The sequence below is a fragment of the Pelophylax lessonae genome, assembly GCF_965119305.1.
Source record: "Pelophylax lessonae genome assembly, chromosome: 8".
NCBI classification, from domain to species: Eukaryota; Metazoa; Chordata; class Amphibia; order Anura; family Ranidae; genus Pelophylax; species Pelophylax lessonae.
Genome location: NC_138775.1, coordinates 118,289,435 through 118,303,302, shown reverse-complemented (window position 1 = coordinate 118,303,302; position 13,868 = coordinate 118,289,435). Strand labels below are relative to the sequence as shown.

At 49.0% G+C, this 13,868-nt stretch overlaps 1 protein-coding gene across 1 annotated transcript in view; it reads right to left on the bottom strand.

Annotated features, from left to right (window-relative positions):
* IPPK (inositol-pentakisphosphate 2-kinase) overlaps positions 1–13,868 on the bottom strand; it is a 957,415-nt gene that overhangs the window by 917,662 nt on the left and 25,885 nt on the right. Inside the window, exon 2 of the mRNA XM_082265219.1 lies at positions 4,243–4,290. Coding sequence (XP_082121345.1) covers positions 4,243–4,290 — 48 coding nt within the window. The remainder of the gene's footprint in view (positions 1–4,242; positions 4,291–13,868) is intronic.

Sequence of the window (13,868 nt, the reverse complement as noted above, 5' to 3'; positions counted from 1 at the left end):
ACTAATCGAAGGATCAACTAATCGATAATGACAATCGTTGACAACGATTGTCATTATCGATTTTATCGATTAGTTGTTTCAGCCCTAGTGCAAACAGAACCACCTCGAAGGTAGAGACCATCAGGCACAGGACCCGCATGCAAGTCCGGAGAGATGGCATCTGCTGGAAGGAAGATAAATCGCAGCATTCAATAGAGTTTTTGTACAGGAAGGAACACTCTGGCTAGAGCGAAGTCCAGAGTCAGACCCATAAATCCATTTTTCTGGATGGAATCAGCACAGACTTCTGGCCATTCAAAAGCCAACCAAATTCCCACAGGGTCTGTATAGTGATTTCCACGTCGTCCACCAGAGCAGCTGAGGACTCTGCTCGCAAGAGGAGGTTGTCCAGGTAGCCCAGTACTGAAATTCAACGCTGACGTAGCAACACCAGAACCAGGGCCAACACTTTCGTGAAGACCCGTGGAAAGAAATTGAGATGCCCCAAACTGATAATGCTCCTCTCCTACAGCAAAGCAGAGGAAGCGCTGGTGCCGGGCACATATTGGAATGTGCAAGTAAGCATCTTTGATGTCCATAGAGGCAAGAAAATCCCCCTGATGTAGGGATGCCACCACCATGCGAATGGACTCCATTCTGAACTTCTGTATCCACACAAAAAACAGTTCAGGGCCTTGAGGTCCAGAATCAGATGCACTTTGCCCCCTTTCTTTGGGACCATGAACAAGGTTTGAACAAAAACCCTAAAACCGTTCTGAGGCCGGAACGGGGACAATCACACCTTGAAGCAGCAGGTCTTGTACCGCCCCAAAGAGAGTTTGCAATCAGTCTGGGGACAGACGCACATTGGAAGGAAAGAATCTTTCTGGAGGGTAAGAACGAAACTCGATCTTGTAGCCGGACAGTATCCCTTCCTGAACCAATTTGTCTTGTACCAAGAAGGTGCACGGGCCCGGAAACCAGCGAACACTCCCCCCACCCCCCCTCCACCCCAGGCATGGGTGAGGGCGCACCTTCATGCTGAAGGAGTCCATGAGTCTAGAGAATCCCACTCCCGGCTTGCCAGACCAGGGCCACATGGAACCTCCTGAGGACTTGAAAGGTTTTGAAACCTTGTCGGTGTTGTGCCCCTAACCAGCGGACATTTAGCGCTATCTGAGTCCTTACCACTCATACAGAATTAAAACCCCTTCTGGTACATTTTAGGATTTACCACTCCTCTTTGTTCTCCTTTCTTTCCCTTTTATCTCTCTCTATCCTAATTTTTTTTTCCACCTCTACCCGGCTTTCTTCTTTCTCTCCCTTTTTCTTTGTTCTTCCCCCACTCTTCCTTCCATGTATTCTCTCTTTTTGTTCCTTCTCCTACTACTTGTTGATGGGGGGGGGGCCAGGCTGGGAGAGCGGAGCAGGCTCTAGGGACAGCCCAACTGGGAGGCCACAGGCTCTAGGAAAAGCCCAGCTGCTCACCCCCTCCCCTCTATTACACTGCTGGCCCCCCTCCCCGCTATCTAATACACTGCTGCCCCCCCCTCCCCACTATCAAATATACTGCTGACTTCCCCTCCCCGCTATCCAATACACTGCTGACCCCCATCCCCCTAATACACTGCTGACCCCCATCTCCCTATCTAATACACTGCAGACCCCCCTTCCCCCAATACACTACTGATGCCCCCCCCTTACCCTAATACACTGCTGCTCCCCCCTTCCCCTAATACACTACAAATTAGCAGTATTAACACTGCTGACCCCCTCCCCCTAATACACTGCTGACCCCCCTCCCCCCTAATACACTGCTGACCCCCCCCCCTTCCCTAATACACTGCTGACCCCCCTCCCACCCCTCCAAATACATCCACCCCCCTAATACACTGATCGCCCCCCCCGGCCACTTAATACAATGCTGTTCTCCACCGGCCCCCTCCCCCTAAACAAACAATGTTGATCCCCTCTGGCCCCCTAATACAATGCTGATTTTTCCCCCTTTTTTTAAATTAGGGGGAGGGGGCCGGGGGCAGCATTGTATTTGGGGGAGGAGGGGGGGGGGGGAGATCAGCATTGTATTTGGGGGAGGGGGGCTCAGTAATACCTAATACAATGCTGAACCCCCCCCCACACACACATACACACCAGGATAGCACTTGCTCCATGTGCAGCAGCCAAGGAAAGACCCAGTTGTCAGCACCAGGGGAAAAGGAGGGGCCCCCACAGCCGAGAACTCCACACAGAGGATCTTCAGTAATGGCCAGGGCTCTGCAGTATGTTGGACCAATGAAAAATGGCTTAACTACAAACATGCCCGCTGGCCACAGAAATAAACAAGGCTAAGACAAAATGGCCACTCCACGAGCCTCCTAGGGACCCGGGAGGGATCCCTGGAGCCCAGGCAGTTAACTGGAGGGAAGGGAGAATCGGGCACAGAGCCTCCATACAGGTAAAGTGTCCCCCCCACCCAATAGCTCAGTCACCACTGGCAGCCCCGCCCCCACCACTAATACAGTACAATACCTCCTAGACCACCACTCTACCCCAGATTGGGGGGGGGGGGCACTAGAGGACCCACAGGGACCACCAGAATACAGGGGGGGTCTAACGGAAAGGAGAAGAGCCCGAGGGTCCAACCGTCCCAGAGAGGGACCCCGTTCACCCCAAAACCCTCGGGGGGACAGCTACTCAAGACAAAAACCTCCTCACCATCGAAATGGGGGGCTGTCGGCCAGGAGGAACATTGCAACTGAGGCCGAAACCCGGTCGTATGCGACCTTTCCGAGGAATTCAACTCACAGGCCTGCCCCCGACCAGTGAGGCTATGTCGCGGCCGACCTAGGGCGAAGCTGTGGTATGTGCGTGCTCGCTGGCAAGACTGTTGTGACCACTGGCTCTAGATTTTGTAGCCCATCGCCCAGTCCAGCAGTGGATTGTAGATCTTGCGAGAAAAAAAAAAAAAAAAACACTTAACCACTTACCGCAAAGTAATGTATATTTACGTTGGCAAACTTTGCGGTGTTATACCGGGGTGATGCCTCTGGCTAGAGGCATCAACCCGGTATTGTGGTTTAGAGCCGGCTTTCTGGCGGTAATGACCAATGCGGATCAGGAGCCGCTCAATCGTTACTCCGGCGAGCGGGAGGGGACCCCCCCCCCCCTCTTCCCGCGGCCTTGCCCGGGTCTCCCGTACCACCGAGCACCCAGCCGGCAGGTCCGCTGGCGTGATGGAGTCCCGATCAAAGTCAGAAGCGGCTTCGATCGGGTCTCCGATGATGTAACCCGGAGGCGGCGTCCATGACGTCACGTCCGGGTTACTCTGCTGCTAAAGGCGGCAGATTCAAAAAAACGAATGTATTCAAAAAATGCAGTTTTCAGCTTTTTGAATACATGGAAGTGTAGTGGAGGGGGGGTCTAGGGTCTTTTAGACCCTCGATCCCTCCATAAAGAGTACCTGTCACTGCATATTGCTGTCAAAAGGGATGTTTACATCGCTTGTGACAGTAATAAAAGTGATCAGATTTTTTTTTTTTTTTAAAAAAAACCTGTGAAAGTAAAAGAAATAAAATGGGGAAAAAAAAAAAAAAAAAAAAAATTTAGCCGCCCCCGTTAGTTTGCGCACGAAAGAAACCATATATTGAAGTCGAGCCGCAAATTAAATCACTGTTCAAACAACACGTGAGGTATCGCCGCGATCGCCAGAGCGTAAGCAATAATTAAAAAAAAAAAAAAAAAAAAAAAAAAAAAAAAAAGCTACACTAACTCTAAACTGGTAACTTTTTAAAGCGTTGCCTATTGAGATTTCTACTGACCATAGTTTGTCGCCATTCCGGGTGTGCGCAATTTTAAACCGTAACATGTTGGGTATCCTTTTTTCTCGGCGTGACATCCTTCACAATATACAAAAAAATGGGCTAACTTTACGGTTTAGTTTTTTTTAAATGCAGTGAAATGTGATTTTTCAAATTTTTTCCAAGAATCCTAAAGGAGCTGTGTCCCACAATGAACAAAAGAAATATTTTACAATTTACATACAAATGCAATTGAAGAACAAACCTACAGAACCGATCCGGTTTGTAACCCAAGAACTGCCTGTAAATACAGGTAATTTCACAGACAATTACTACACTTTAGCTTAGTATTTCAGATTTATGTGCAATTTTAGTCAAAAGTATTTAAGGTATTTATTTTGCTCTTTCACAATATAGAGTAAAAGCTTTCATGTCAGTCTAAAGAGGAAAAATAAGGACTTCTTACCAGATTTCTATGTGGTAGAAACTTCAGGAATCTTAGAACAATACACCTCTGGAAAAAAAAAAAAAATAAATAGTAAGTGGAAATTAGGAAAAAAAAAAAAAAAGATTGTGCAAAGAAAGTATGCAAGATAGAAGAATAGAATCTCTTCAATGTATCGTCAGCATTTAGGCTCTACACCTAAGCAGTTGCGACAATGCGCACGTGTTCTTGCACTTTGTGGTTCATTGTATTTAGGAGTAGCCCATTCAACCAGATTACGTACACGTGGCAACTACACCAAAGAAATGCGGGCTCTTTTTAAATTGCATCACAGTACAATGCATGGCAAGTTACCATGCATTGTGGTGCAATTTAGCAGTGTACATATTTGCCAGCACACCACAGACCTTCAAATAACGTCTAAAGTTATTGAAGAATGATCACATCACAGTGGAAAAAGTGCAACATTTTCAGAGCTGAGCAGGACCCCTTTCGTCAGGCATGTAGTCATGCACAAATACTGAATGTACCATCCACCAATCAGGAATGGGGAAGAAGTCCCTCTGACATAAATCCTGCCAAAACCGATATTCTGCCATAGTCAGAGGAAAAATATCCAAAATGCTACGCAGTCAGCCACTGATGTGCAAGGAGCAGGCATTAAAAAAAAAATTATATAGTAAATGTCTGCGATCGAGCCCATCTGCCAGATGTGCCTGATCGCAATGAAGAAACCAATTAATTCAGGTACGCAGGCTGTACATGCACAGTGTAGCCTGCCATGTCCAGGCAACCAAAGATGCTGGACAGCAGAAAGGACACCCAACTGCCACCAGCTGTAGAAAATGTAACACATGTTGCCAAACTTGAAGGGGTACAGAGAGGGAGAAAGTAAAATTGTACACCAGACAGTCATCAATACAATGGCTTACAAATCATAGTACATATACTGTACAAGAGCACAAAAACAAAGAAGGAAGAAACTGAATGCGAGAAAACGGACAACCGCCAAAGTGGCAAAAGTAAACCAAGTCTTACAGGTGGACCCTGTGGACAAGGTGGAAGGGGATTTTAATGTGCCCAAGAGTATCAATTCGATAGAATAAAGATTATAAAAATATAAATTTTATTGAAGGCAAGATAGTAAAAACATCATAAGAGAATACAGTATCTAGAAGGTGTATTACAGCACATCCTGCAATGTGATGGATTGATGCGTTTCACCTACTTTGGGCTTCCTCAGGATACAGATGTGTCGCAGGCGCTCTCAAAGTGTAATATATATATATATATATATATATATATATATATATATATATATATATATATATATATATATATATATATATATATATATATATATATATATATATATATATATATATATATATATATATATATATATATATATACACATATACATACATACATACATACATACATACATACATACACACACGTGTGTGCATACATCAACAGCCATACCATAGAGCCTATTTTGATATTGTCAAAAAACTAAATTTTTGTAAAATCTTACCGTAAAATTCCTCTCTGAGTCCTCCGACAGTCGCCGCCCATTCACACAGTCTTCACCAATGGAATTGACCTTTGCTCCGCAGGAGTAGCTAGGCACAAGACTTGTTAGTAACAAAAGCTTTTAGCATAGACACACCCCTAGGGGCTGTCCCACTAGTCAATACCTCCCTGCACCAGCATTCCCAACTCAGTTTGGTAGCATAGTAGTAAGAGTACACAAAACCCCAAAAGAGGGGCGGGGGCGGCGACTGTCGGAGGACTCGGAGAAAGGAATTTTACGGTAAGATTTTACAAAAATTCAGTTCTCTCTTACGTCCTCCGACAGTCGCCGCCCATTCACACAGTCTTCACCAATGGGATGTCCCAAAGCAGTGTAGACATGAGGGGTGGGAGACGCAGCCGCAGAAAAAGCAACGCAGTACCCACATCACAGAAAGGAACCTTACACACAGTAAGAGAACCAGCTGGGCAACAGGAAACGTGCTCAACAGGAGCAACAACCCAGGAAAACAAGTAACCCAGGGGTAAAACACCCCAACAGCCAAAGACCCAAAAAAACAAGGGTCCCTAAGGCACTGCCGCACTGAGAACTTTACGGCCAAAGGAGGCATCGGCCGATGCCTGAACATCCACCTTATAAAACTTGGAGAAGGTGTGTACGGACGACCAAGTCGCCGCCTTACACACCTGGGCCACTGAAGCCTGATGCCGGAAAGCCCAAGACGCACTCAAAGACCTGGTAGAGTGCACCTTCACAGGGAAGGGCGGAACCCTTTCCTTCAAGGCATAGGCCTGCACAATGGTCTGTCTGATCCATTTGGCGATGGTCGCAGCCGACGCCGCCATGCCCTTCCGAGGTCCCTCCGGAAGGACAAAAAGAGGGAATCCGACTTGCGAAAAGATTTATTGGACGACATGTAAACCCTGATCGCCCGGACAACATCCAAGGAATGCAAGGCAACCTCCTTAGGATGTTTTGGCTTCGCGCAGAGCGAAGGCAAGACAATGTCTGCATTAAGGTGAAAATCCGAGATCACTTTTGGAAGAAAGGACGGGTTAGGTCGCAAGACCACCTTATCCTTGTGAAGCACCAAGTAGGGAGAGCTGCAGGACAACGCCGCCAGCTCAGACACCCTGCGAGCCGAAGTGATCGCCACCAGAAAGGCGACCTTTTTGGACAGCAGAGGTAACGAGATCTCCCTGATCTTTTCAAAGGGAGTGTGCTGTAACACGGACAGAACTAAGTTCAAGTCCCATGGAGGCAAGGGCTCCCTCCGAGGAGGGGCCAAATGACGCACCCCTTGAACAAAGGTGCGAATTAAGGAAGTTGACGCCACAGGGCGCTGAAAAAGAACAGCCAATGCAGAAATCTGGCCCTTTATCGTGGCCAGCGCCAAACGCTGGTCCACACCAGATGGAGGAAAGCCAGCACTCTCGACACCGAGTATGAGCGAGGGGAATACCCCCTGGACTCACACCAGGCAAAATACGCTTTCCAAGTACGGTAATAAATCTTCCCCGAAGAGGCTTTTCTAGCCTTGATCAAAGTGGGAATGACCTCAGGGGAGAGACCCTTGTCCCTCAGGACCTGGCTTTCAACAGCCAGGCCGTTAAAGCCAGCGACTGTAAAGCAGGATGGAATATCGGCCCTTGAGACACAAGGTCTTCCCGGATCGGCAGGCGCCACGGAGGTTCGACTGCCAGATGAACGAGGTCTGCGTACCAAGACCGGCGAGGCCAGTCCGGTGCCACCAGAATCACCGTGTGCGGTTCCGAGGCCAACCTGCGAGCCAACCTGCGAAGGAGCCTGGACAGCAGCTGAATTGGAGGAAAAGCATACATCAGACGATACTGATGCCAGGGCGCCACCAACGCGTCCGCCCGAGGATCGCGCGTCCTTGCCACGAACCTTTCCACCTTGTTGTTTAGACGAGACGCGAACAGGTCCACATCTGGTGAACCCCACCTCGCGCACAACATCTGGAAGACATCCGGGTGCAGGGACCATTCCCCCTGGTCCAGGGTCTGGCGGCTCAGATAATCCGCCTGCCAGTTCTCCGACCCTGGTATGTCTACTGCCGTTATCGCCCGGACGTGCGTCTCGGCCCAAGAAAGATTGTCGGTCACTTCCCGAGCCGCTCGGCACTCCTGGTGCCCCCTTGGTGGTTGATGTAAGCCACAGCGGTGGCATTGTTCGTCTGAACCCGAACCGGATGGCCCTGAAGCCGTCCCGACCATTGGAGAAGGCAAAGCTTTATCGCTCTCAATTCCAGAATGTTGATCGGAAGGGAGGATTCCTCCTTCGACCAAGTTCCCTGGGCGGACAGATTGCCCAGAACACCAACCCAGCCCGACAGGCTGGCATCCGTGGTGACCACCGTCCAGAACAATGGACGAAAAGACTTGACCCCCCCCGACACCGCCGGGGACTGGAGCCACCACAGAAGACTCCTTCTGGTGCGGTGGCTCAATGAGACCCGCAGATCCAGAGACTGCGGTCGCCCGTCCCACTTGGCAAGAATCTCCGCTTGGAGACCCCGCGTGTGAAACTGAGCAAAAGGGATCGCCTCGAAGGCCGAGACCATCAACCCCAGGCACCTCATGCATGTCTTGAGTGACGAGAATCGGTTGTCCCTGAGGGACCTGACTTCGTCCTGAAGCGTCCGGAGCTTGTCCTCCGGCAGGAAAACCTTCGCCTGAACAGAGTCCAGAACCATCCCCAGATAGGGAAGGCGAACCGAAGGACACAGAGTCGACTTTGGAACGTTTATGGTCCAACCGAACTCCTGAAGAGTCTGCACCGTGGTGGACAGGTCAGTCAACAGGCTCTGGCTGGCATTCGACCTTAATAGGATATTAAGGATATTATATAGATATCCCAAGACCGCAATGCCCTGGGCATGTAACAGGGCCAGAACCGGCGCCAGAACCTTGGTAAAAACCCACGGAGCCGAAGCGAGACCGAAAGTTAGCGCCACGAACTGGTAGTGTTCCTCCGCAATGGCGAATCGAAGGTACCTCTGGTGGCCCTCGAAAATGGGGACGTGTAGGTATGCATCCTTCAAATCGATGGAGGCCATGAATTCTCCCGGGCTCAGGGCAGCCACCACTGAGCGCAGGGATTCCATGCGGAACTTCCGAACACGCACAAAGCGGTTCAGAGCTTTTAAGTCCAGAATCGGACGCACCTTGCCCTCCTTTCTGGGCACAGTGAACAGATTAGAGTAAAACCCCCGAAATCTGTCCCGATGAGACACCGGAACCACCACCCCCTGGGCCCGCACCGCTAGGTGCAGATCCCGCAAACGCTCCAGAGGCAGTTGAAGATTGGAGGGAAAAAATCTGCCCGCCTGCCAAAGAATTCGATCTTGTAACCCGATCGAACGATTTCCTGAACCCATCTGTCCTGGATGCGGAACAGCCAAGGTTGGAGGAAACCGCGCAAACGTCCCCCCACCCCAGAAACGGGTGAGGGCGTCCCTTCAGGCAGAAGCGGAGTGGGTCGCAGAACCGACTTGACCGGATTTCTGCTTACCTGCCCACGGCTTCTTCTGGGTGCCTTGGCCTTTGAAGGGCTTGCCCTTGGATTGCGACCTAAAGGCACGAAAGGACCCTTGAGAGGGCCTAAAGGAGGGGTTCCGCTTGCCACGAAAGGACTTGTTCTTGGGATTCTGAGGCAAGAGTACTCTTGCCCCCAGTAACTCCTTTTACTAGAGTATCCAAAGCCTCGCCAAAAAGGCGAGAACCAGCGTAGGGAAAATCCGCTACCGTCTTGCGAGATGATTGGTCGGCCGACCAACTTTTCAGCCATATCAGACGGTGGTTAAGTACCGCGACACTAGACAGGCGTGCAGCCAAAGGGGCCTCATTCAAGGCCGCATCGCACAAGTACATGACTCCCTGATGGATCTGGTCCACCATAGCCAGCGTGGTCGGTGGAGTTGAATCAGCCACCAGGGTGCGTCTGAGCACCTTTGTCCAATCGGCCACCACTTGGGCTGCCATAACCCGAAGCAAAAATAGGCTTGAGCATAGAGCCTGCCATCATATATGCATGACGGGCAAGAGACTCCAACATCCTGTCCGTAGGATCCCGGAAAACCGAGGTATCCTCAGTTGGAACCAGGGTAGCCTTGTTTATAACGGCTACAGCGTGATCCACTTGAGGCACACACCAGCGCTCGTCGGTGGAAGGCGCAAAGGGCTAAAGCAGTTTAAACCTACTGGGCACTGTAAAAGGCTTCTTTAAAGTGCGCCATTGCTCATTAACAGTGTGATGAAACTCCGCAGGGCAGGGGAAAACCTGCGCTGATTTGCGGGTTCTATGTGTCCCAAAGGAGGACACCCTAGCAGGAGGAGTGGGCTCATCCTCCAGGTGCAGCGTATCTTTTATAGAGGCAATCAGCTCATCCATGAGTGCAAGCTCTTCAGGCGAGCCAGGGGGAGAAGTATCAACCCCTTCCACCTCCGCCTCCCCCTCAGACACCATAAGGTCTAGAGATGAGCGAGACCCTGAAAAGGGCACGCCAGCCACATCGCCCTCTGAGTCGGAGGAAATGGATAACCTGGCCCTCTTTGCAGAACGTTCAGCCATCAGCACCTGCATCGGTGATACCAAGGATGCCACTACAGTGGCCAGATCAGACCCCTCGGGGGGTGCAGCAGTCCCCTGGTCCCCCACCAGGGCGGGGGGAAACTTGCCATCCTGGGAATCCATGCCTAAAACAGGTATGAGATAGAAAAGGCACAGGCCCTTTAACACTACGGCAAGCGCAGCCCACCGTACACTAACTGTATGCACCGACCCCCACAGGGACAGAAAACACTGAGTTAGGAAGGACAGTACAGAGAAAAAACCTGGAGAGAGCAAGCAGGCTGCTGCCACCGATCGCTGTTCCAGAGAAAGAGGAAGTGATGCAAGAGAGGCTGAACTATATAACCCACGAGGCTCAGGGAAAATGGCTGCTCGGCATAAGTGAATGGAGGCTACAGGAAGATGGCCGCCGACATGTGCTCAGAGCGATCGCGCATGTCGGCGCCGATTGGCGCCAAAGCACACCGCACCACACTCTGCACAAGGCCCAGGAGCAGGCCGCAAGCCCACAGTACGTACAAAAGAATGGCGGACCGCCCTAGCGGTCGCCGCCACACATGTCTGCACTCACATCGCCCAAAGTGATTTTCACAGCGGAGCGAGAGGGCCCCCCCCCCCCCCCGCAGCACAAATAAAGGCATTCAACCCCCACAGGGATCGTAGCAGGGAGCCCGCACATAACAGACATGGGGGGGAACACACAGCCACAGACTGACACCCCACACAGAAGGTGCTTACCGTACCGGATGGCGCGGGGAACAGTCTCAAAAACGAAAAACCGCTATCCTCTATGACAGGGAGTGCCGCAGCCGGGACGCAGGAGACCGCAGCACATGACCGCAGAAGGCGTCCAGTGAGGTAGCCACCTCACAGGCAGCATCCCTGCAGCGAGCAGGGATGGGTCGTTCATGGCGCCAGGGCGAACCGTAGCTGAACGCTCGATGGCAGGCTGGGGATCCATCTGGCCCTCAGCCCTGGGATCCAGGGCGGCCAGTCCCGATATCCAGCTCCGCATGATGCATCTTCATCCGAAGATCCCTAACTAAGAGCTCACAAAATAACAGCTAGTAAAGTAAAGAAAAAAACACTTGAAATCAAATCAAAAAAGGGTAGAAGGCTGAGACTGAAGCCCCAGCACAGGAAAGCCTGACTACTCCTGAGCTAGGCAAAATCAAACTGAGTTGGGAATGCTGGTGCAGGGAGGTATTGACTAGTGCGACAGCCCCTAGGGGTGTGTCTATGCTAAAAGCTTTTGTTACTAACAAGTCTTGTGCCTAGCTACTCCTGCGGAGCAAAGGTCAATACCATTGGTGAAGACTGTGTGAATGGGCGGCGACTGTCGGAGGACGTAAGAGAAATGTACACAGCGTATGTGTAGAGAGAAAGAACTCACAGGCCCCCATGCTGACAGCAAGCTGGCCAGCTGAACAGTGTTTTCTTTAGATGAACATATTCCTTCTATTTGACATGTAGTTCTAACCAGAGACGATTCTTGGTAGCTATGTGTTTTTTGAACCTTGTGTGCCTTGCACTTAAGGTCTGTTAGTATTTATTTTCTTTTGGGGACCTGTGAGATCCTCTCTGCGAATACGCTATGTACATTTTTGACAATATCAATATAGGCTCTATGGCATGGCCGTTGAATATTAATTTGGTGTTTATATTGAAGAGATAGATATATAGCGGGGATCGAAAGTTCGGGCACCCCAGGTAAAAATTTGTATTTATGTGCATAAAGAAGCCAAGGAAAGATAGAAAAATCTTCAAAAAGGCATCAAATTACAGATTAAACATTCTTATAATATGTTAACAAAAGTTAGATTTTATTTCCATCATCAACACCTTCAAAATTACAGAAAACAAAAAAAAAAAAAAATATGGTGTCTGCAACAGTTTGGACACCCTACAGAATTTATAGCATGCACTGCCCCCCTTTGCAAGGCTGAGACCTGCCAGTGTCATGGATTGTTCTCAATCATCGTCTGGGAAAACCAGGTGATGTCAATCTCAAAGGTTTTAAATGCCCAGACTCATCTGACCTTGCCCCAACAATCAGCACCATGGGATCTTCTAAGCAGTTGTCTAGAAAACTGAAACTGAAAATAGTGGACGCTCACAAAGCTGGAGAAGGCTATAAGAAGATAGCTAAGCCTTTTCAGATGTCAATATCCTCTGTTCGGAATGTAATTCATAAATGGCAGTCATCAGGAACACTGGAAGTTTAAGCAAGATCTGGAAGACCAAGAAAAATATCAGACAGAACAGCTCGCAGGATTGTGAGAAAAACAATTCAAAACCCATGCTTGACTGCACGATCCCTCCAGAAAGATCTGGCAGACACTGGAGTTGTGGTACACTATTCCACTATAAAAAGATACAGTGCCTTGCGAAAGTATTCAGCCCCCTTGAACTTTGACCTTTTGCCACATTTCAGGCTTCAAACAAAGATATAAAACTGTATTTTTTTTTTTTTTTTGAAGAAAACAGCAAAAGTGGGACACAATCATGAAGTGGAACGAAATTTATTGCATATTTCAAACTTTAACAAATAAAAAAACTGAAAAATTGGGCGTGCAAAATTACTTTCAGTGCAGCAAACTCTCTCCAGAAGTTCAGTGAGGATCTCTGAATGATCCAATGTTGACCTAAATGACTAATGATGATAAATAGGATCCACCTGTGTGTAATCAAGTCTCTGTATAAATACACCTGCACTGTGATAGTCTCAGAGGTCAGTTTAAAGCGCAGAGAGCATCATGAAGAACAAGGAACACACAGGCAGGTCCGAGATACTGTTGTGGAGAAGTTTAAAGCCGGATTTGGATATTTAGATACAAAAAGATTTCCCAAGCTTTAAACATCGCAAGGAGCACTGTGCAAGCGATAATATTGAAATGGGAGTATCAGACCACTGCAAATCTACGAAGAACTGGCCGTCCCTCTAAACTTTTAGCTCATACAAGGAGAAGGACTGATCAGAGATGCAGCCAAGAGGCCCATGATCACTCTGGATGAACTGTAGAGATCTACAGCTGAGGTGGGAGACTGTCCATAGGACAACAATCAGTCGTATACTGCATAAATCTGGCCTTTATGGAAGAGTGGCAAGAAGAAAGCCATTTCTTAAAGATATCCATAAAAAGTGTCATTTAAAGTTTGCCACAAGCCACCTGGGAGACACACCAAACATGTGGAAGAAGGTGCTCTGGTCAGATGAAACCAAAAATCGAACTTTTTGGCAACAATGCAAAACATTATGTTTGGCGTAAAAGCAACACAGCTCATCACCCTGAACACACCATCCCCACTGTCAAACATGGTGGTGGCAGCATCATGGTTTGGGCCTGCTTTTCTTCAGCAGGGACAGGGAAGATGGTTAAAATTGATGGAAAGATGGATGGAGCCAAATACAGGACCATTCTGGAAGAAAGCCTGATGGAGTCTGCAAAAGACCTGAGACTGGGATGGAGATTTGTCTTCCAACAAGACAATGATCCAAAACAAAGCAAAATCTACA